This window comes from Lissotriton vulgaris, chromosome 10 (assembly GCF_964263255.1).
Source record: "Lissotriton vulgaris chromosome 10, aLisVul1.2, whole genome shotgun sequence".
Lineage (NCBI taxonomy): Eukaryota > Metazoa > Chordata > Amphibia > Caudata > Salamandridae > Lissotriton > Lissotriton vulgaris.
The window spans coordinates 419,722,789-419,746,591 of NC_141698.1; the positions used below are offsets into that span (position 1 = coordinate 419,722,789).

General features: G+C 43.3%; 1 protein-coding gene across 4 annotated transcripts in view; it reads left to right on the plus strand.

Moving 5' to 3' along the window:
- Nucleotides 1-23,803, plus strand: part of ABAT (4-aminobutyrate aminotransferase) — a 712,333-nt gene that overhangs the window by 612,034 nt on the left and 76,496 nt on the right. For all 4 annotated transcript variants that reach the window (XM_086941270.1, XM_086941269.1, XM_086941268.1 and 1 more), the window contains exons 9-11: nt 5,247-5,309; nt 7,713-7,776; nt 10,571-10,719. In XM_086941270.1, the coding sequence (XP_086797396.1) occupies nt 5,247-5,309; nt 7,713-7,776; nt 10,571-10,719 (276 nt within the window). The remainder of the gene's footprint in view (nt 1-5,246; nt 5,310-7,712; nt 7,777-10,570; nt 10,720-23,803) is intronic.

A 23,803-nucleotide genomic window follows, 5' to 3' on the forward strand; every position in this document is an offset into this window, starting at 1 on the left:
GCAAATGCAGGTAAGGAAATGTATCTGGAAAGGGTATGAAGAGGATACCTCATGTTGGGGGATGGTTTTGGACTTACTGCGTGTTTACATTTACTGATTGTGCAGGGGCATTGCCTCCCCAGGCAGTCACCCCTCCCTGCCATGGCCCTGGTCCTTGCGGGCTGAGCTCCCTGTCTGCTGCGGCTTTTGCCATGTGCTTGACCAACCACCCAGCCCCTGCAGAGGCAGAGTGGCTGTTGCCTGATTTCTCTTAGGCTGATTGTATGAGGTATTTGCATTGCTCTAGGCTTGGTTTTTGAGATTGGTATTCTGTGAGGGCTGTTCTGGGATTCTTCCTTTCTGCTTGTAATACATTTTAAGGTGGCATCAGTCGGCCCTATGGCCCATTCTGTGACAATAGTAGCACTCTAAGAGGCCTGTCTGTAGCCAATTTCATTTACCTCTGTCCCTAGAGCTGGAGGGATACACCTGGGGTTCGGAGGTGGAGCTCCCTTCAAGACTGGCGCATTTTGTACATTTGCGGCTAACACGGACCCCTCGAGGGCGTTTTTTTCAATTTTTGTTGGACCAGCTCGGCAGTGCCTCATTGGGCTCGCTTCTGCTTTTCCCTGTTCTTCTTCTGTCTTTTTCTGTAATAATGTAATATGTGGGCCCTTATTTCTCACCAAGGTTTGTGTCTAGTCCTACTACGCCATCTAGTCCACTCTGTATCCCAGTGGCATGTCCCTTTTTGAGGATGATGTAGAAAAATGCAATCTGGAGACCTGTGTCGGTCCCGGGCTGTCCTGTTTATTGTCCTCATCATTCCCTCATTCTATCTAAGAACTCAGTCACGGTCTAACCAGGCTTCATGCTCTTTGCCATCAATCCTCCTACATATGAGCGGTCAGGGAACATCTCCTTCAGGGCTGTCCATATTTGGTGTCTAAAGGAGTTGAATGTGGCCTCATCATGCTGAGTGCTGGTAGCGTGACTGCGGGGATGAAGGCTCGGGAAAACACTGTGTTGATCTGCTCTCTGATGAGGCTGCTGAGCAGACCTTTGACGTCGCCTATAACTCCCACTGTTTTTCTCAAACCTTGTGCTCCACTTTCCTGTCCCGTCCATCAATGGGGGCAGCTTGTTCCTGAGCCCTTTTTTGTCCATCTGTGCCCATGGCACATAGATGGTCCCTGACGCACCATTCTGTAGCAGCGTACATATTTTGGCGTGGGGTGACTCAGTCGCATTTGCCCCAACGTAGCGCTCCTATCTTCTCAGACATTCCTGCATATAGTGGAAGTTCCACCGTGGATCTCCCCTTCCGTGCTGTGTGCCGTCTTCTATGACGACTATATCTTCTGGTTCGAAGGATCCCTCCTCTGGCCAGGGTTGATCATACTGGCCCTCCCTTTCAATCGCATGGGCTAGCAGGTGGCAAATTGGTTGCACAAAGGCTGCACCTTCTTTTCTGGACACTACCTGGACTTTGTCAGTTTGTCTGACCGGAGTGTTTGGGGGGAGTGGTGAATGTCTCTCTCCTCGTCATGCGTAAAGGAGCCATTCTGCTTCTCCTATGTCTTAAATGTATTTCAGTTAGACTACCCTGATTGCTTATTTCTTGGTCGGCCTCTCTTCAATGCCACCGATCAGGTGGGGTTTGGTTTTCTCATTAGGGGCCTATCTTCTGACTCTTTCCTAGGCTCATCCTCGTGGAGCCCAGGGCCTAACTCTGGTTTCCTCCAGGGGAGGGTGTGTTGTTCCCAGACAAAAGCCCTTTCTCTCTCTATTCTCAACTCGTGCCTCTCCTCTAACTCCCACCATAGCTGCCTCCTTCTTTCAGTGCTTTGTGCAGTTCTCCTTGGTAGCATTTTGACCTCAAGCTCACTCACTGAAGCTTCCTCTGCCACCTGAACATACCCTGGGGGAGCATATCCTATGCCCCCCCCCCCCCCCCCTCAGTGTCAGATCTCGGAGACGGGGGCCTCTGTCTTCCTCCACTCCCTCCCTCCCCCCACCCGCCCCACCTCCCCCACTGGCGGTGTCATGATCTGGAACTTCTTTGAACCTCCCTCTGACTCTAGAGCATTCAGTGGGGTGGTTTGGAGCATGTACTCCTCGTTCCACTGGGGGTTGATGGGGCTGATGGATGGGGAGGTCGAAATTTGGGGGAGCCTGGCCCCAGACTGGGAGGGGGCTGGCCTCGCCAGGGCTGGTTGGTCTGGTAGTCTCCCTACCCTGGGTCTAGTGACTTGCTGCACAGTGGGGGCCCACAGGTGGATTGGTGTAACCCAACGCAGGGGCAGCTGCGATGGCAGGCATCAGAGAGTGCACCTCCCTGCCGGTGTATGATGAGGGAGATGTGGATGCCTTGCTTGCGTGTTCGAGGACAACTTTGCAAGAGGGTGCCACCTCGAAGATGGCTCATTGTTCTAGTAGGGCCTCTCGTTTAACCCTCTTTTGCCCTACATATCTGGTCTGTGTTCTTGTGTGTTAAATCATGTTGGTATTGAATGTTCCTCCCTCAGGCTGGAGGACTGTGTACGCCTTGGTATGTGCGTGCCACTCACTGCAGTGATTTTCCAGCTTCTTAGCCTGTGGGGGGAATTTAGTGTGCATGTGGTGTAGCAGTGACTCCATGATGAGTTAATATACTTTTTAAGGAATTTGTAAATTTCCTAATTTTTTGAGTTTTAAATAATTCCAAATTCTCCTCTGATCGTGTGTAAATTGTGTAACAGTATTTTGTGCACGAACAATTACTGGTTATAAGCTCTCTTAAGGAAAACGATGCTTCACATAAAACACTTAACAGTAGACAAAGGCAATGCAATGAAATAATAAGCTGTAAGAAAGTGCAATGGTTAGTTCAGAACAATATGATTACTTTTTAGTAACTAAATAGAAAATGTGGAGTACTGACTTGTGTGAAAAAAAATGTTATTGTTTCATAGATGCATAAACTTACTAACAGGACATAACATTTCAATATAAAGTTAAATTGCAAAATTTAGCAGCACTACAACATCAACAGTGCATAAATTGAAAACCTTAAATGAAAATAGAAGAGAAGAAATTGACAGGAAAAAGGATTATTTTGTCAAACAATTCTTAGCCCGCTCCTAGCTGCTACTGCCAGATGAAGAGGGAATACTCTGCACTGTACATGGAGCTAAGTGAGCCTAATAGTCTGTCACTATTGGCTCGGGGACAAACATAACAATGATTTGCGAAGAGAAGAAGAAACAACCTGACAATTATCGGCCCTCCATGGCCAGACACAAGCTACACCTTATTCACCAAGGTCTGTGTTTTTCCCTAACATCCGAATTACACCATATATCACACCCAGGGGCTATGCGTACCATCTGTGTGACACTCAGCGGTCAAAGTGAAAAACACACCTCTTCACTTCTTTCAGACACTGTCAGTGTAAGAAACAAAATTTCCCCAAGAAAACTCCTTTATACTAAAAAATAAGATCAGGGTGGTGACCCTGTCTCACCCCCAGGGCCTTTGCCTACCTTTGGTCAAAGCAAAGAAAAAAAAAAGTGACCCTATATCACACCCAGGACCTATGCGTACCATCTGTATAACAGCCAGTGATCCATGTGAACTAAACTATGAACTACCTTCACCTTCCCTAGCGTTCTAACTAAAGAAAAAAGGATCTATGCGCTTGTCCTAGTATGCCACAAGCCACATGCTGGGACTAAGGCTCAGATGTAGTCTCTTACCTTGAGACGGTGGCCTCTGATTGGACCTCTGCCCCACGGATTCAGTAAAACTTGTAATCAATGATGGCATCTGCTCACTGGTCTTTTAGCGCAGATGTGAATCAATTCGGGCAGGAGTCCTTGTCCTTTGGCAACATTTGGGGTCAATAAACCAATCTCTCTTATCGGGCTCACCAAAATGTTGCTCAGTTATTAATTACCTTGAAAAAATGGGGAAAAAAATGGTGTTTGGCAAAACAGGAACAAGTTGGTTTAATTAAACGCAGCAGCCGAGAGAGCAGCAACAGAAGTGTGTCTAAAGACTGTCTCAATGTACAGAGTTTTTGGCGTCATTATATACAGTTCTTGAAGTACAATAAACTGATTACCCATTCTTGTAAAGCATGTAAATCCATGCCTAGTCATGAACCATTAATTCAAACATCTAATAAGGGGACACAGGTGGCTCTCGACTTTGTGGAGCCCTCCTGTAGTCCAGTGTTCATGTATCTAGATGTCCGGCATGGGGAGTGTATGATCACTGAATGTAGTGTGCATGCTGTGTGATGATTGGGTGAGTGTTCCGAACTATGTGTGGCATCTGAATTTGTGGTATTTTGGGAATGCGCGCCCCTTTGGCCAAACGTGTTTTATTGGGGCCAATCTCCTTGGATCTTTTGTGGTGTAGCTGCCTATCTGTGGGATCGATCTGGGTTTTCCCTCTTTGCGCTTTTGTCTTCGGGCTAAATGTAATCCCACTTGTGACCTATCAATCGGTAGGCTTGGGTTTGGGTCACAGGGTTTGTTGACCACGTATCTCTGACTAAGGGTTGATGGAGAGGCCATCTCAGGTGGATTCGACAGCAACGATATAAGTTTTTTATTATGTGTACATACAACATGGCAGTAATTGATATTGCATTTAGTGACATTCTCATTATCACGCGTACATTTGTCATGGCGTACATCGTCATCGTATTTACCCGAATTGACATTATGTGTACATATATTATGGCGTACATTTGACATTGCATTCACCGGCCTTGACATGGTTATGTGTACATTTAATATGGCATACAGTGACATTACATTCACCAACATTGACAATAATGTTAATGATCACGAAATAATAGCCATAATCCTGGCGAGCCCCGTCTAATCTCAGTTGTTGATTTTTCATTCCATCTCATTTCTATACTCATTTTGTTGGTAAAATAAAGTTAAATATACTTTCCAAAGGATGACATTTTAATTGTCAATGGAACATGGATTTCAGGCTCTTAGGTCTATCTGCCATATCGTTTTTATTTGACTTTTTTTAATATGATCGGTGCTATGAATGAACTGCCATAGGTGGTTGGGGGTGCCAGGTTGCCCATATTTGCCTGAAGTGTTTCATCATTCACATGTGAGTGTGTTCATATCTCATTTTTCCTTGTGCCCTAACTCCACTTCTGACCTTGAATACATTTTGATGGTTTAATAAGTTGTTTGTTTCAGCAACCACTTTGACTTCTGAATTATTTACCGATTGTCATATATTTTTTTCAGAATAAGGAGAGGGGGCACAGTAAAGTCTCAAAGGAGGAGCTAGAGTCATGCATGATAAACCAGGTAAATGTCTTAAAACTTTTTCTGTTGGCTTGTTACTACCTGTCGATAATATATTTATTTATTTAGCTTATTGTGTTTCACACTTAGATGCCTAGCAATCATAAAATAATAGTAAAACGTAACCTACAAAATCAATGGAAAACCAAAAATAATGATAGAATGTCACCAGCAAAAACCAATAATAATGTATAGGAATATACTAGTAATTTTAAAAACCTCCAATAGAAATAGATGGCAAAAAGGATTACATTAAAATCAATGGAATTACAATTTTAGTTCCAGGTCAGGTCCCTTTAGAATGAACAGTGTCCAAGCTGTAGATGAACACCTCAGACTAGCAAAATTCTGCCAACACTATTAGACTGTGGGTCCCTGGAGGTCAGATACAATCTGGAAGAGCTCCTGGGCAACTGCCATAATTGAGTATCTAGACCTCTAGGGCGGAGGCACAGTTTCCTTTACCAATCTTCCAAACAGTACTCCAGTGGCCCTGCCCACTAATGGGAAACATTGCAGGGGTTTTCTACCACAAAACCATGTCTGCACAGGGACAGTTTTACCCCTTACAGATGGTTTACTCAGGGTCACAGCACTCCAATTAACAGGAATCACACAGGCCAGCAGCTTCCATTTTAATCTCAGTCCTGGGTTGCGCCCTGAGTGTCTACTCTATAGGTGCTCGAAGAATTTCTCTTCAATCCTTGGAAATCACGAGAGGCAGCCCTGCTGGACCACTTAAGGCAATATTCAACTATGCCTCTGTAGGAAAAGAATCTTACTGATTCTAAAATAACGCTCATAGATAAAAAAAAACTAATTGTACCAGCAAGATGCAAGACAAGTTATGTAGGATTTCTTTCCAGGCTACCAGAACCTCACAAAGGCTCCTGGTAAAAATAATGAAAATATTGGGCCTGTCCTTCTATTTTGGAATTCAGCAAAGAAAAAGATCCTTGGAGGTAAATCACATCTACTTTCACTCTAAAAAAATTCACCCCGTTGGTTCAATTATTGCCCCAATTAACTTCAAAACTATCCAATGCTATTTCTCGTTGGCACACAAATTAAATCCCAAACAAAAATGTAATGCTTACACAGTTTTATTTAAAAAGTTTTTCTCATCTCATATATATCTTACAAATCCCAGAAAAATCCGTAGATAGACACAGAAACACCAAAGATTAAAAGTCACAGTTGTATTGTATTGTAATTGTATTTATATAGCGCTTACTACCCCTGATGAGACGTCAAAGCGCTTTTTCGGTGAGTAGCACGCTACTCCGGGACCCATAGAGGATTAGTGTTGAATTATTATAGTGAAATATGCAAGTACATTTTAAGTGGTGGATAGGCTAGTCAGTTATTTGGATTCGGAATGATAGCAGAAGGATAGAGGAGGAAAATAGGTTTGTATTTATATAGCGCTTGTTACCCCTGATGGGGTGTTGAAGCACGCTACTCTGGAAGCCCATAAAGGATTAGTGGTGAATTAGTATGGTGAAGTATGAAAGTAATCTCAGTGGTGGATATTAGTCAATTATTTGGAGTGAGAAGGATAGCGGAAGGATAAAAGGTATAGTATGATCCAAATATAATACATGATATATAAGGGGCCTTTAGTCAAGAGATTTCTTTTTTATCTGAATAGTCCCTTGTTTGTTTGGATTCTTAGTTGGCACAAGCATTGACGCGTTTCGGTGGTGTATAGACTTTATAAACAGAAACCACCTTCTTCAGGACAACAACTGATATAGGGGCACTTTTCTCCACATTATAGAGATTTATATCATAAAGCATGTAGGGTCATGCGAAGCAACATGAATTCTTGTTATCTTATCGTGGATCCTTCTATTTATTGGATCTCCGAATTTATCATTTGTGTCCTCAATCCTTGATGGTGGCTCTGTTGTTTTATTCTGTTCTACTACACTTTAAAAAAAAGTGGACCACACAGCCCTCTGAAAATCAACCCTGAAAATGTATCTTGTTTGATGTAAAATAAGTACAGAAAATCCAAAACATTTTAACCATTACATCACAGTGCCCGTGGGCTGAGGCTTGGGGAGTTGGAGAGGAGAGCTGGGGGTTAAAATGAGGGTACGAGGGCTCTACTTAAAGAACTTCACACGTCTCTACCCCTTACCCCTTATCCTTGTTTGGGTTTTCCAGAAGGCGTTTAGGGGTAAAGACCTTGAAGCACTAATTCATGTTGTCCGTCTTGTTAATAGAATATTGTTTGGCTTTGGAGTGAAATTTCTTAGTAAGGGGATGCAAAGTTACGTAATAATGAGATTTTTATGGGGAATGTTAGCTTGTCTACTGTGTTCTTAATGTAATAATATTTATCTTTTCCGTGTGTGTGGCTACATCGCCACCTAGTGTAAACTCTGATTTTGTCTGCAGGTCCCCGGCTGTCCTGACTACAGTATACTGTCCTTCATGGGAGCATTCCACGGAAGAACAATGGGTATGACAAGCAAACAAAAATTCGTTTATTACCGTTTCTTTTTTCATTGTATGAGCCGACGAGTTGCAGTAGCACTCCTTGTGGGGGTAAAGAGCCCTATCACAGCCCTGGTCCCTCTTTTCTTTGTTTTAAAAGTTCTCTTAACTCATCGTCTTTTGAGATATGTCAACCGCCTTGGAATCACTGCCCCCCCCCCCCCCCCCCCCCTCCCAATTTGCAGATACGTCTCGTAGAAGTCAGCGAGATGACCCCCGTTGCAGTCCTTTCCTATCCACCAAAACAATTGTTTCAGGTTGTTCGCCCTCCACAAACACCCGACTTCACCATTCCATAGGGCAAAAAATCAGTGGTTGCTTACAGGCCTGCAGGTATTTCCCTTTTCGTTAGAAAACTACTGCTTCCATATAAAATTGGATTGCCAGAGAACTGGTAATTACGGGGCTATATCCCGTGCAAAAAGCAGGGTGAAACATGTCCGGAAAATGGCTGGGGTAGGAGAAATAGAACATGTGGAAATTGAAATTGGTCCAGTAACATTAGTTTCAGTTTGTATGACCAGCAGAACCCTAATTGCCCGGTGTGCACAACCTGTGCTATTTTACGGGACAGAAGAATGTATATTTATCCAACAGGGGCTGCCCCGAAGATCAAATATTAAAAGTAAAACAGGACGCGTAATTGTGGCTTTACTACGCCATCTTGTGGTTAAATTAAAAATTGCAGTGAAATTTTGTTTATGGTGCAGTCTTGTTCTGTATAAACCGTACCAATGTACACCTTCCTTCGCCATTCAAAATACCGCGATTCCATCTAATTTTTCTTTTTTTCCACCACCCTGCACTTCCTGTCCTTTTATTACACTCTCGTGGGTTATTGTTAATCCCTGCTTTCTCCCTCAGCCCCTGTTTTCGAATCTTTTTCTTCCTCGTTCATTCCCTTTGTTTTCAGCCTCTATTGGTCTGAAATGAAAAATACGTTTCAGACCCCCCAAATGAGTGCCAAATGCCGACCACCTACAACCACTTGTACTAGATAACTACAGTAAATACTGATCTTTTTAAAGTGTATATCATTTTAGCCTTTCCTGGCTTTAGAAGCTAGGCAAATTACACACAGTATCACCAAATGCTCATGAAGGTGTTCCAGCCTCGAGTTTTCAATGAAGGTGATTTAATAAAAGCTTCAGTGAACCATCATTGGGGTTGAAGGTTGCATTTTCTCACCTCCTTAAATTTCATTTGGGAGACAAAGAGATATACTACCTTTCTGCTCCCCTGTGTTTTCAGTACATGATAGCGGTACTGCATGAAAAAGTGAGTTGGAATGTTGTTTTTTTTGGTGTGCCTTATGCCTTCACATCTTATTAAAGGATGTTTTGTATTCATCTAGAGATTACACATTGACAGTAGGTTTCTAATGTGTGCTATCTAGGGATGAAAAATCTGACAGGCACATATTATTTAACTATGTCCTTACCCACATTATAAGGGATTATTATTATTCAAGTAACATTGAGCAGTTGAATTGGAAGACACTGGATAATTGGACAAATACTTTGTTGGTGGCGTGAAAAGGTGGCAAAAAGGCATAAACAAATGTATAATTATATTAATTCAAACTATGAAAGGAACACAAATTAATTTCATGGGGGACAGTGGCCCCCTCTGTATTTTGCTTAACGACTTGGTCTATTCCGCAACCAGTCAGGAGATCTGTCACAGACCTCACTTGCATAATTTAAAAGCTTACTGTTTTGTTTCTCTTTCTAGTACAGGCCGCTCACCCTCCATTGCACCATGCAGCTAAATCTTTTTTTTTTGGGTTGTTCAGCATTCTGACCAATACATTTTTTTGATTCCATGAACAGTTGATGTAGAAATGTAACCACCAAGTAAAAAAGTGGCATACTAGCTGGGATTCTTTTGACTGTGACTACATTTCTTTTCTGTTATCTAGGAATTCACGCCAGTGAGTCTAACATTTGCCTCACTCCATGATTGCATTTTCAATTCATTTCAAATATACATATCACTCTGAGGAGTGTGATCCATAATGACAACGCTCAAAGCTGTAAAAGTTGGCCATTAAGGAACTTTCTGTGTCCTGTATCTGGTGCCTGGTTTGCTGGTGGTTTACTCTATTAATAATACCCCACCCAAACTTTGCTGTAAGGGTTGTCCTGTTTTGCCCATCTCTGCAGAACAAAACCTTTTAGATGATGGTAACTCTTACATCAATAGTATCAAAAGCAAGAGTACTTTATTCGGCTTTTGTAAAAAAAAAAACATAAGTCCAGTCTACCAAGGCGCCATATTTGTAGATCATCTGCCGTAAGATACACTGCTTCAATAAAATACACATGATAAAAAAATAAAAAATACTATAAATAATAAGGGAATACCAAAATTACATCAGGTCCATCCCTGATCCACCCTCAGCAATTACTCACAACTGGATCTAAGCCTAACTGCGGACTTTGAAAAACTACGAACATGAAATACAGTATTCCCTGAAAGCATTGATAAAAAAAATGAAAGCGGGTCACACTTTTCTCAAATTTGCTTCTTTTAGAATAGGAATAATGTAGGTCTTCCTTGGTAGCTCTTAAAAGCTACAAAACATTAAACAATGGAGCATATCCTGTGGAGACTTGCGTCGCAGACACAGGGCAACAGATTCTGACCTTTACTCTACCAACGCCCATGACTACCCTCCACTCCATCAGTTTCACATGTGAAAGTGTGTTTTTTTTCTATAATGTAACAAGCTGTGAATATGTTTTCTCTGTGTGTAGGTTGTTTGGCAACTACTCATTCCAAAGCAATACACAAGTTAGACATCCCTTCTTTTGACTGGCCCATTGCCCCGTTTCCAAGGCTGAAGTACCCACTGGAGGAATTTGTGAAAGAGAACCGAGAAGAAGAGGCGCGCTGTTTAGAAGAGGTAAAGCAATTTTCCTTTGATGAACTTTTGCTTTTCAAGCATATTTTTTGATCTTGTATCAAACATATTGTAACTACACATGAGCGCGCCTTTATTCTCCACATTTTGTTTTTTTCCCTAAGATGCTCTCAATTATTTGCTTCTTTATGGCAACTGACCTGTGGGAAAATGGATGCTGGTGTTAGCTGATAGGGTTCCTAAAAGCTGAACGCTTTCTTTTTATTCACTGGAATTTGACGTAGGCTGAAGAAAAGAGTCAGGCTCTCAATCACAAAATAGCCTAAACAAGGTTAAGGTCCCACAGATAATTCCTGCTGAGAAACTTGATAGCTGAAAACCAATAATTCTCATTCAAACTCCTTTTGAAATTGAATTCAAATATACACTTGACTTTCATCTTTAACTTCACCTCTGCCCACCATGTGGATGGTGTGTGCCGGATGCCAGGGTGTAGATGCCATTGCTGCAGCAGGTGCAGTGGCAACAGGGTCCAGAGCCCTGAGGAGCCCACTCAACACTGATAATTGCTCTGTTCTACTATCCCAACGACAGTCAAAGGGCCCTTTTTTCTTGCATGCTCCAGGGCCCCATGCCGCCTTGCAACGCTACTGGTGACATGAATCCTATCTTGTCCACCACCCTTGCACAAATTCTGACAAAATCACTTCTTTACATAATAACACCTTACAATATCTAAGTATTGGTTAATTAGCCATGGCTAGCAATTCTGTGGGATGATTACTGTCCCACATTTTTAATACAACCTTTATCATTAAAACAGTTTCCTGGGCAGAGTAGAAGCAAATCCTGTATATTAAATATATCTTTTGGGGCTATAATCCATCACCTCTTGACAGGAAGTATATAAGGAGCCCTTGATGCTCTAGATGTTGCCAGTTGCCTGCCCCAATTAGCAGTGCCCACTTTAAAGGCGGACTAACGTGCCATCTTATCCACAATCTTGGAAAGTTTCAGGCAACAATGTATTTGTTTGTTTTTTACGGCTAAGATCTTTGCTGCCAGTCTCTGGATGGGTGGTCTTACCACACAGCTTACACTACCAGGGTCAGCAGTATGCTTCACAGATTCCTTCCTACAAAATCCAGTAAATTATATTTGCCAGCACATTATTTTGATTTGGAAAAAATTGTAGTGCTTCGCCACCTAAAGCTGTTTTTGTTTCTTTTTGCTAATTACTAGCATCTCTACATTTTCCATCTTTCCTTCAACCCTTTTTGGCCCCATCTGCATAAGTATTCGTGATCCCTGTGTACTGGTACATGCAGATCTTTCAGTTTGTATTTCATTATGCGTTTACAAATCTCAAGTTCTGTGTTGTAATTTTTAACTGCCTTGAATTTCTCTGTATCTATCCTGGTTCTCTCCATCTTTCCATAGATACATTTTTTTTCTTAGATCAACTTCTAGATGTGCAAGTGATCTGATGACATAAGGGATTCCTTTTTTAGCCAGCTGAGATTGATCTAACCCATGGATACTCAAAGTATATCCGTGGGGCCACTAACAGCCTTCCTTACAGGCGCAGGTAAGAGTGGTGACACGGGGGCAGGGCGGGGTCGGTGGAAGTCCACATACGACAGGATAGATAAAATTAAATAAAAATAAAATAAAACCACTTACCTTGTGCTCACAGCATCGCCAAGTCGGTGATGCAGCAAGTGCAAGGTAAATGTTTTTTTTTTTTTTTTTAATTTTACCTATCCCGTCATCTGTCGACTTCCCTCACCTGTGCCGGGTGCACCTGCCTCCTGACCTTTACATGTGGCACCCTGTTGCACAGTTACACCGGGCTCCTCTCTACTTAACGGAACACTAACTCAGAAAGCTGTTTAAAAGGCAAGTATTTATTTATACATTAACTAAAGTGAAAGTAAGGACGCAAACAACATGTTCTTTTTAAAAGAAATTTTGCTACAAACGTAAAAATTTGATAAGCTCTGAAGTGTATTTCACTAAAGTGCAGAAGTGTTTCACCATAGGACATCAGGTTATACACTGCACGGAGAGGCATTTACAAGAAGTAATAGTTTTCAAACCTGTAGTTAGAAACATTCATAATAACAACATAAAATTCCCTTTTCAATTTCACCTGTTTTACACCTTAGGAAAATCGGAAGAAGTGGAACTCAATATATGATCAAAATCTATAAAACATTGCCAAAACAAATCAACTTACATTAGACATATAACAACGTGCTCACTGTTAACCTTAAGACTAAAGTAGTCCTTGAGCCAAATAAACTTAAGAAAAGAAAAGTTCAAATACATTTAGATCAGTGATCAACTTTAAACATTATTTCTTTAGACATTATTTATTGTTCTATTTTTACAAATATTAAAAACAATGAGTACATATATTTACACTTAACTACTTTATACATCAAATATTATCCACAAACGTAAAAACACAGTTGATGAATTCATAAAATTCTCATGATCATTTAAAAGAACCAGAAAATGGAAAAATCAATAAGAATAACGGTTCCTTTGGCACAATGTGCTCAAATTAATTTTATCTGTCAGATAAACTTAATTTGAGCACATTAACACCTTACCAGCTATGGAACGTCCAGCTCCAGTGCAGGACGTTCCATTGCGCAGGTGCAGTTGGAACGTTCAACGGCCGACAGCAGCCCTCCCGAGGTAGTGGTGCCGTCGGCCGCCGAACGTTCGAAGCACTCAAGGGGTTAAGTGTAAATACATGTACTCATTGTTTTTAATATTTGTAAAAATGGAATACTAAATAATTTCTAAAGACATTATGTTTAAAGTTGATCACTGATCCAAATATATTTGCATTTTTCTTTTCTTTTCTTCCTTTTTTGGGGCTAAAGGACTACTTTAGTCTCAAGGTTAACAGTGAGCATGTTGTTATGTCTAATGCAAGTTGATTTGTTTTGGTAATGTTTTATATATTTTGTTGATATATTTAGTTCCACTTCTTCCGATTTTTCTAAGGTGCAAATCAGGTGATATTGGAAAGGAAATTATACGTTATTAGTATAAATACATCCAGTATTGGGGGTGACTCCTTTGAGTTTTTGGTATCGTTAGAGGCATTCATACCTTCCCTCCATTAGTGAACCAAGAGGTAAGTCATTTGTCATGTTCACCCTCTGGGTATCCTCGGTTGCTGCTATACTTGGAACTGCAAAAAGAACAATTGATGGACAGAATATAGAACAATGTCATACATTCACCAAGTACAGCGATCTAGGTCTAAATCCATCGTGTTTTTGCTCCTCATGCAGTTCCAGTTTGAACCCAGCCATATGCAAATCCTTCGGAACCCTGCTCCCAATGGGAACAGTCCAGCCAGAACTGCCAGGCCAATTCCTCCCTAGACTAGAAACAAGTATCCTAGGACCGGGTCGGGGTTTCACCCCTCATCAGCCAAGATAACTGGACTCCAGTGGCATGGAGAGCACGGGACCCACGTTTGGGCATACCAGTCCCTCTCGGGATGACAAATGCAAAAAGAACAATTGATGTACAGAATGCAGAACAATGTCATACATTCACCATAGTAGAGAGATCTGGGTTAAATCCATAGTTTTTTTGCTCCCTATGCCGTTCCAGTTGACCCCAGCCATATGCAAATCCTTCTTGACCCTGCACCCAATGGGACTAGTCCAGCCCGAACTGCCAGGCCAAGTCTTCCCTGGACTGGAAACAAGCATCCTAGGTCCGGTTTTGGGGTTTCACCCCTCATTAGCCAGGACGGCTTGACTCCAGTGACATGGAGAGCACGGGACCCACGTCTGGGCATACCCGTCCCACTCAGGGTCACAAATGCAAAAAGAACAATTGATGGACAGAATGTAGAACAATGTCATAATGTCATACATTCATCCCAGTACAACGATCTGGGCCTAAATCCATTGTTTTTCACATGCCATTCCAGTTTGAACCCAGCCATATTCAAATCAGTCTTGACCCTGCGCCCAATGGGAATAATCCGACCCGAAATGTTATACTTGGAACAGCATTAAAGTTTATTACATCAAACACAAGAGAAGATGTTGTACTGACCACATCCTGAACGTATGCATTTCAAAGTGCCCTCATATGTGATAATAAAGAACGGGGAGGCAAAGTGAAATAAAACAATTGTACAGGAAAGCCTTTCCCAAACTGTGGGTTGCAGGATTTTAATAGAATCAAAACAAATCAAGACTCTTTACCTGGTGATGCACAAATGACAAATATTCACAGAAACCAGATTTGCACACATTGCCCTCTGTGTGCTGTATAATTTTATCAGTAAAAGTGTCTGCGCAAATTTAGTGGGCATTTCAATGGAATATGTGTACTCTATGTAAATGACAGTGCAGTACCACACAATACTTTAATTACAGTCAAAAATCACCCACCTCATGTCCATTAAAGGTAGGTGGCTCGTGAAAGTTTGTTGTTATATAAATTGGGTCCTGGTTTAAAAAAGTTTGGAAAGCACTGGTCTAGGATCACACTATATGTATGGTGAGGAACCCGCAATTGATCCCAGGTTATTTAGTTTCACATTCTGCAATTCAGCCTCTTTCCCTGCCCGTTTCGCATCAAAAGTTAATGCTTGTTTTCTTCACGCATGATGTTAGAGCATGGGTGGTAAGCAAACGCCACCTGAAGGCTTGGTTCAATTTGGGCTTGATGCTCCAAGAAAACCTCAAGCTGAGCCCAAGCCAGCCATCTGGTTTGAGGTTGATCCTAGCCTTCTGTGGCTTGCTGACCTTCATCACATACTTGCAATTAAGAGGACACAGGCATAGCAATGATATGATTCGACTCCCAAAATAACTCCACGGTTCACTGTCCACATAATGTACATGCTTTGATTCCCCTATATCCTACTTACCTGACCTCCACACCTGACCCACACCATGCTGGCATCAATGTGAGCCTCGGTCAGGCCACAGATCATACGTTTGGCCCTTAGGGAAATATTTGCGAGTAGCCATGATCTAACCACGCCTTAGGATTCAGAACCTAGGTGGAGGAAACTTTACCATTCCTTAGAGACGAAAGACCTATTAAGAGACCAATCATTACCCACAGGCATACAATTCATATCCCTACTTCCCTTTTCCAGTATTTCCCCCTTATGTGAAATGCAATTCCTCATATGACTTTTTTCAGCTTCTGATTAATATTTCTATAATAAAGCCCCTGCCTAATCTAGATATCATCATGTAGCACCCTTCCTTTATTCTGTCATTCAGGATGGATAGAGGTCACCCATAACTACTGTTTCCTCTTCCTGTAGACATCTTAAAATTTGAAACAAAGATCGCAGGGAGATTGTGGGAGAAGGAGACAGGGAGTATGTTTCCTCTGGAGTGCCCCAATAATGTTTACAGTAGGAAAGGATTTTTGCAGAGCATCCTTCTCTTGTGGCCACTAATGTCATGTTATGGGTGTCGTTTTTGAGTAGTGCTTACAACTATTTCAAAGGCATGGCAGGACATTCTCAAAGGGAGTTCCCTCCACTGGGAAAACTATCAATACAGTGCATCTGATGTTAAATTGGTGGTAGAGTGTGAGCGATTCGTAGAGTTTGTTCTGATTTACTGATAAGATGGAGTTCCAAGTTGGGCCCTAATTGTGTTATATGAAACAGGGAGTTATGGTGTAAATCAGTGTGTGTACACTTAGTTCCAATAGGGATTCCTCATTCTGGCTCATTACCCACCCAGACAGTTAGGTACATTTTTAATAGTCACGCACTTTGACTTTGTTCGAGGAGGAACCCTGCTACCGTTTACTGTACCTAAGGAGAAGGAAGGCTACGACTTTCGGGTGCCGCTTTGGTGTTGGAGGAGGTGACAAGCTGCTGTTAACTTGCCACGGTCCCGGGGTTTGAAGGACATTAGGCGGACTGTGCTGAACGCTGCAGGGACTCCATTTACCAGGAGCCCCTGCTTGACCTACTACACCTGGTCTGCGTTCGCCGGTCAGCCCCGCCCCCTGGACAGCCCTGTGGACAGCGTGTGAATAAACTTCCTCAGCACTGCTAACCCTGTGGGAACGCACTTTGACTTTGTTCGAGGAGCCCTGCTACCGTTTTACTGTATCTAAGGAGAAGGAAGGCTACGACTTGCCGCACCCGCTGCACGGGTGCCGCTTTGGTGTTGGAGGAGGTGACAAGCTGCTGTTAACTTGCCACGGTCCCGGGGTTTGAAGGACATTAGGCGGACTGTGCTGAACGCTGCAGGGACTCCATTTACCAGGAGCCCCTGCTTGACCTACTACACCTGGTCTGCGTTCGCCGGTCAGCCCACCCCCTGGACAGCCCTGTGGACAGCGTGTGTAAAAACTTCCTCAGCACCGCTAACCCTGTGGGAACGCACTTTGACTTTGTTCGAGGAGGAGCCCTGCTACCGTTTTACTGTATCTAAGGAGAAGGAAGGCTACGACTTGCCGCACCCGCTGCGTGGGTGCCGCTTCGGTGTTGGAGGACCAATTTATCACCCGTGTTGTTACGGTCATTGAGAAGGAAATTGCAATGACCGAACGTCGTCTCTCTCAGGAATTACTTGCTAACAAACGTTCATCCTTGGGCCCTTTGGCATTAGCCCCTTCCCCAGTACACCTTGTTGCCTCTGGGGTTAATGTTTCTGTGAACACCGACCACCCACGAGTAACTGCGCTTAGGACTAGTGTGGCTAGACTAGAGAGGTTGTCTGACTTGGCACCATGCATGGAAGGGACTTCTATCTCAGACACACGATCAACCGAGCCTTTTGCTCCTGTACCTGTAGTTCCTCTACCTGCTCCAGCTTGCCAGGAGAGTCCTACTTCTCCTCTTGCCCTACCACCATTGACAGTAACTGGAGTAGCCCCCTCCAAAAGGAAACGTATTGCTAGCCCTCAAAAAGGTAGTTACTTTAAACCCCACAAGAAACCAAGGAGGACTGGGAATAGGGGGGGTCTGATCTCAAAGAATGTGGGGAGAGAGCTAAATCCTTCCAGGGGCAGGTAGGGGGACGCACTCCTGGTACTTCAGGTGAGAAAACGAGTGTAGGCTTTACATTTGTTACCGTTACAGGACCCTCTCCTGATATACCACCAATTGCTCAGATCGAACACCTAATGAAATCCCTGCTCCTTCCAGTCTTAGAGAGAGTTAAAGGGCTGTCGGAGCGGTTGGACAGATTTGAGCAGGCTACCCTTGGTAACTTTTTCTCCCTAAAATCCCTAATTAAACTCCACACTAGAATTAGGGAGGATGGGTTAGTAGGAACCACTGCTCCCCAGGCGCCAACTACTGTTGTTAACGCCTTGACTATTCCTTCAGGGGCGGAGGTAAATACATCCACTATACACTGTGGAGTCTTATCTAGGAATCCTTCTCCCAAAGGGGTGGTTGCAGCCCACAGTGCCCATGAGTAGTGGTGAGCCCTCAAAGAAGGTGATGCAGTACGCAGGTCTCGGGACTAGTAGCCTCGCCAAAAATAAGATTCCTTGCATAAATAAGAACCCTAGCAAAGGCACAGGTCCTTACACGATTAGAGCTGGTAATTTGACTGCGGCCCCTAAACCCGAGCTATTAGGTGAATCGGATGCAGTCAAAGCTCCCACTATCAACCTTCCCCTAGACTGCCAGCCCTTTGTAATTGTTCTTACTGGGGTCCCTATACTTAAACCAGGCAAATATGAGTCTTATACTGAACTTAAAAATAAAACCATATTTTGGCTTAGGGCAAACAGAACCTTACCAAGCACCATTGATGGTCTGGTTATCCATGTAAGAAGGGTTAACTGGATAGGTACCAGACCTAAGGATGTAAGGGGTGATTGCATCCTTGTTAACTTTAAAGATCAATTTGATTAGATATATTTGCAGTCAAGATTTTGGTGAGAGTAGTACAGGGATTTGTACGCGTGACCTCAACTACTTTTACCCCCACTCCGTTACAGCATGGCCCCTTAGATACACTCCTAGGGAGGGAGGGTTTGACACAAATTTCCATCATGACTTACCACCTCCTAACATGTTCTGTCAGCGCCCAGATTTGAATTTCTGATGGTCACAGTGGGGTCACTGACCAGATGGTCGCCAATTGTCTAGGCAGATACTTCCTGCAGCTCCTGAACTTGGGAGCTGCAGCTTGCATTTGGAAGGGGACATGTCCTGGAATCATCAACCAGCCCCTGCTTCTTTTTCTCCTGGTTTTGAACATGGGGAGCCACCGGGATGCTCTGCTGTGGGCATACCTGATACCATGGTAGTATTGGAGGGAGTGCCAAAGGCCCTTTGCTCGGAGCTTACTACGTGCCCACAGAGATCCCCTGTCTGATATGAGCCAGTTCCCAAGAACGTCTTGAAGATTGCCAGCTGGAAACATAGCGGGCATTTCCCGAAACCTGGACCTACCGGAGTGGAATTCCCTCATCGTGTCTTTTGGAATATGTATTTTCCAGGAAACTTGGTGTTTGGAACCTTGCCACAAAGTTGAGTTTACTACCTACTTTGTGCCCGCTACCGCCCCTCTCATGAGGAGAGGCCGTCCCTTTGGTGGTCTGCTTATATGGGTAAGCATTTCATTAGGCTTCCGGATTAGATGCAGAGCTTCCAAGTCTCCTGAGTTACAGAGATTGGCAGTGAGTGGGCCACACAGTGGGCGGACTATGGAGATTCTGAACATCTATGTCAGAGCCCCTAAAAGAGGGTTGCCCAAGTTGACCCTATCGGGCCTTGAGGTCGAACTTAGTTCGTGTAGCTCAGATAATTACATCTGGCTTGCGGGGGATTTTAGAATCAGAGGTTTTTTATTCAGCAGAGATATATCAAAGAACACAGCTGGGCTGCCTACATCCACCGGCCGGCAGAGCGTAGTTAGAGAACATTGAGACACAGCCGTAAGGTCTACAACCCGGAGGGCGACCCGGCGAGGATAAAGCGTTGGCCAGATGGTGCAACCACGTTATATATCGATGCTGTTGTGTGAGGAATGAAAGATAGGGCAGCAAATGAAAGAACAGCCTTGGATCCCTCGGGTGCCCATACGTTGAACAGGATAGGCCACTCGTCTAGAATTGACTATATCTTTCTGAACTACAAACTCTGGGCAAATGTACTAGAAATGGCAGTTCTACCATCCACGGACAGCGACCATAATTTACTCTCCCTGTCACTGACCCCCTTATGGATGATGGCCAGTAATTACCAGGTATCCCCCGTGTTGAGATCAGCAAACGAAATCTGCCCCTCGAATAGCGGGAGACGCCTTAAATGGAATAACGTGGCTATGGACGAAGGTAAGGTCCTGGAACTACGTCTAATCATGGCTGAGGTCTTATCTAAGTTGGAATCTACCACCCTAAATGCCCATGAGATTCCTACTCTCTTTGGTCATAATACGAAATCCATAGGTGACCTTTTTATTGTCCGAAGCGGAAACGCTAAGGCTGGAAATAGCGGGCGCCCCAGGGGAAATCCAGGTTGGTATACCAACTACTGCCGAAAAGCAAAGAGGGATTTAATCAATGCAGTCAAAACAAAGGGGTGTGGGTTGATAAGTATAGCCAGGAAGAAGTACAGGGTTGCCATTTGCAAAGCAAAGGAAGAGTGGGACAACCCGTTCTGGCGCGACCTGAAGATGGCAAGCGTTGGAAGAGACTCTAGGGGCTTTTGGGAACTAGTTAGAGCTAAGAACAAACCCATTGATGCCCTCATAACATGCAATATTTCCGAGGCGTCGTGGTTGGATCACTTCTCCCGATTATACACTTTAACAATGGGTGACGGTGGGGATCCTTTGAGATACCACCATTGGACCACCTTGGGTTGAGTGAGGAGCTACTGTTCGCCAGTAAAGAAGTCGAGAATGCGATCAAGTCTCTCGTCCCCAATAGGGCTGCTGGGCCCGATGGGCTACCGGGGGACTTGTTTCGCATAAATGTGCCAGAATGGGGGAACCTTATTGCCTCGCTGTTAAATGCAAGTTATATTGATGCTCCCCTCCCTGAATCCTGGATGGGTCCTGAGGTTGTTCCAATCTTCAAAAAAGGGAGCAGGGGCGACCCAGCAAACTACCGACCTATAAGCTTGATAGATACATCCTAGAAAGTTGCAGGGAAGGTAGTCCTGGGGAGGGTGCTCCAATGGGTAGATGATAACTGGATCCTTTCTGATTTCCAGGCGGGCTTTAGATCAGTCACAGGGACCATTGAGCAGTCCTTTCGACTGCTGCTGCTTTACTGGAAGGTGGTCGTACTGGGCAAAGGCAGTCTGTACCTTGCCTTTATAGACTTGTGCACTGCTTTTGACCTAGTACCCCGTGATTGCCTATGGAGGGTACTGTCTGACTTGGGAATGCCCCCGTATCTGCTGTCAATATTAATAGCACACAAAAAAGGAGATAGGCCCTTGGTGGGGCTGAGGGAGGGCTGGACCCTATATAGTTATAACACACAAAAGAATGCCCCCCTCTCAGATTATTTTAGATTGAGGACCAAATTAACTATTGCATTAAATCTGGTCTGGTATATTTATTTGTACCTTTTACTTCTTTTCTTTCATACAAAAAATATTTCAAATGTCAGAAAGACATGACATTGAAATAATTTTTGTATGAAAGAAAAGAAGTAAAAGGTACAAATAAATATACCAGACCAGATTTAATGCAATAGTTCATTTGGTCCTCAATCTAAAATAATCTGAGAGGGGGGCATTCTTTTGTGTTATGTCAATATTAATAGAGCTTCATACTGAAAACTTTGCGCAGGTGCGGTGGGGTAAACAGGGCTAAAAGACCGCCCGAATAACAGTAAACCGGGGTGTCCGCCAGGGGTGCGTTCTCGCCCCCACTCTGTTTTCACTGTATGTTAACGGAGTGGTGTAGCATCTCTTCAAATATCCTTCAGATGCTCCTACCCTGGTGGCAGGAGAATACCTACCCTATTATTTGCAGACGATACCCTTCTGATTTCTAAAACACCAGCTGGGCTACAGAGTCTCCTTGATAGCTTTCACTCTTTCTGCGATTCTCTGGGTTTAAAAATTAACGTTGAAAAGACCAAATATTTGGTCTTGAATCCCCCGAGAAAGCATGGCCGCCTACCCTTATTAAATATGGTGCCTCTGGAAAGGGTCAAGGTTTTTGATTATTTGGGGATTCGCCTGTCCGATAGCATGAAGTGGAATTGCCAACTCCAAAAGATGCTATTGACCCATAAAAGGGTGGTGGGGGTCGTACTTAAAGAACAGCGCTCATCTACTCTCAAACCCATCGCCCCGGTGTTAGACATCTATAAGGCGAGAGGTGTTAGTGCGGCGCTCTATGGAGCAGAGCTTTGGGGAGCACAGAATATGGATCTATTAACTCGCTCAGAGAATACGTTTCTGAAAGACTTAATGGGTCTTCCGTACAACACCCCTACCTTACCCCTGCTCCTAGATATGGGATGTCGTTCTATTAAAGACCAGGCTAGATTACGACCCCTTCTTCTTTGGGCTCGCCTATGGAGAGTCCCTGAACTCGCCAGTTATGCGGAAGGGTTAAAGGAGGTTTTGTCGTTGACAGGCTGGTGTAAAATAGGATGGCTAAGGGATGTCAAGCATCTCCTTGGAGAACTGGGATTTGGTGAAGCTTGGCATTCTATGTCTGCACCCCGAAGGCTGTCTTAAAAAAAGTTTATTGGCAGTGGGTATCGAACAAAAGGAACACTAATCCCAACCTGTGCCGAACTACTAGAGACTTTTTATTGGTAAAGGAAGTAACCCTATATGAACCTTATCTCGAAGCAATTTCAAAATCTAGAGATAGAGCTCTATATACCAAATTTAGAAAGGAGTGCTCCCTTTGGGCGAACTGACCGCTCGCTGGAAGGTCCCAGTACAGACTAGCAAGTTTTGTCCTTTCTGTGCCTCTAGGACTGAGTCGGTCCCCCATTTCTTATTCGAATGCCCTGCCTATAAAGTTCCTCGCCTCAGGTGGCTCAAACCCCTGTGTAAAGAGTTGGGTACCAGACATTATAGTGTAGCTTTGTGAATACTGAAATCTGACACAGGGCTCCTATTTGTCTTTGGTATGGCAAAGTTTTTAAGCTGGGCATGGCTAATCAGATCAAAAAGGATTATGTACATTGTTTAATCTCTTTTTAATTCTGACTATTTTACGTAATTTATGGATGCCATTCGCATTCCATTCTGTATGATTGTATTCTATGTGAATTGGCTCTCTTATTTCTTTTTAAACATGTTTGTATAATCCTTTTAAAGATATGTTTTGTATCGAAATAAAGCCAATTTCTGACTGACTGACTTGACTAGTCAAATGTTTGTGGCCGGAATTTTGAAAATGCTATTTTATGGCTGAAAATATATCTGCCAGAATCAGGTTTAAAGGGACACTCGGAATGAGTGCCCAAACCTACCATTTCTACAAAGGTGTTGTGGAGAGTCATATAGTTTCAGCTAGCTCTACTGAAAAGAAATCCTACTGGAAAACAATTCTTGTCCATCTACCTCAGACTTTTGGTTTTGGTCAACCATTTAAGCCTTCTGTTTTAAGTTTTCTGGCAGCAATGTCTTCCATGTCAGGTTGCCTACTTCTTCTCAGGCACCATATTTTATTCAGCTGCTTGCCTGGACATTGGCCTGTGATGTGCCAATCGCATTGCCTCCTCCTATCCTGATTTGCTTGCACTGACTGCTACTACACTGTTGCATTCAATTTAAGGTCTGCTGCAGACCTGTCTTGTACAGCCTGTGTAAGAGGTTATAATATTGAGGATCTCTAGATTATGGACTGGGTAACAAATGCATACTTTCAGTCATGACATGCATACATTTACAGCCCTTAAATTCTGTTTTTCTTGCCTTCTGTATAGCAATGCCCTGGCCCTGGAACTCCATACCAGACCAAATTAACTTGTTTTTTTCATTAACACAAGTTTCCTTAATGCCTTAAACACCCATTATTTTATGCTTTGTTTAATGACCCTAGTGTTAGCTATTTTGCTTGTTTTTTTCTAGTACTTTTATCACCACACCTTTACCTGTTTTACTGTGTGACAAAATTGTCTCTTACATAGCTGAATTTGATTTCTCAGTTATGTT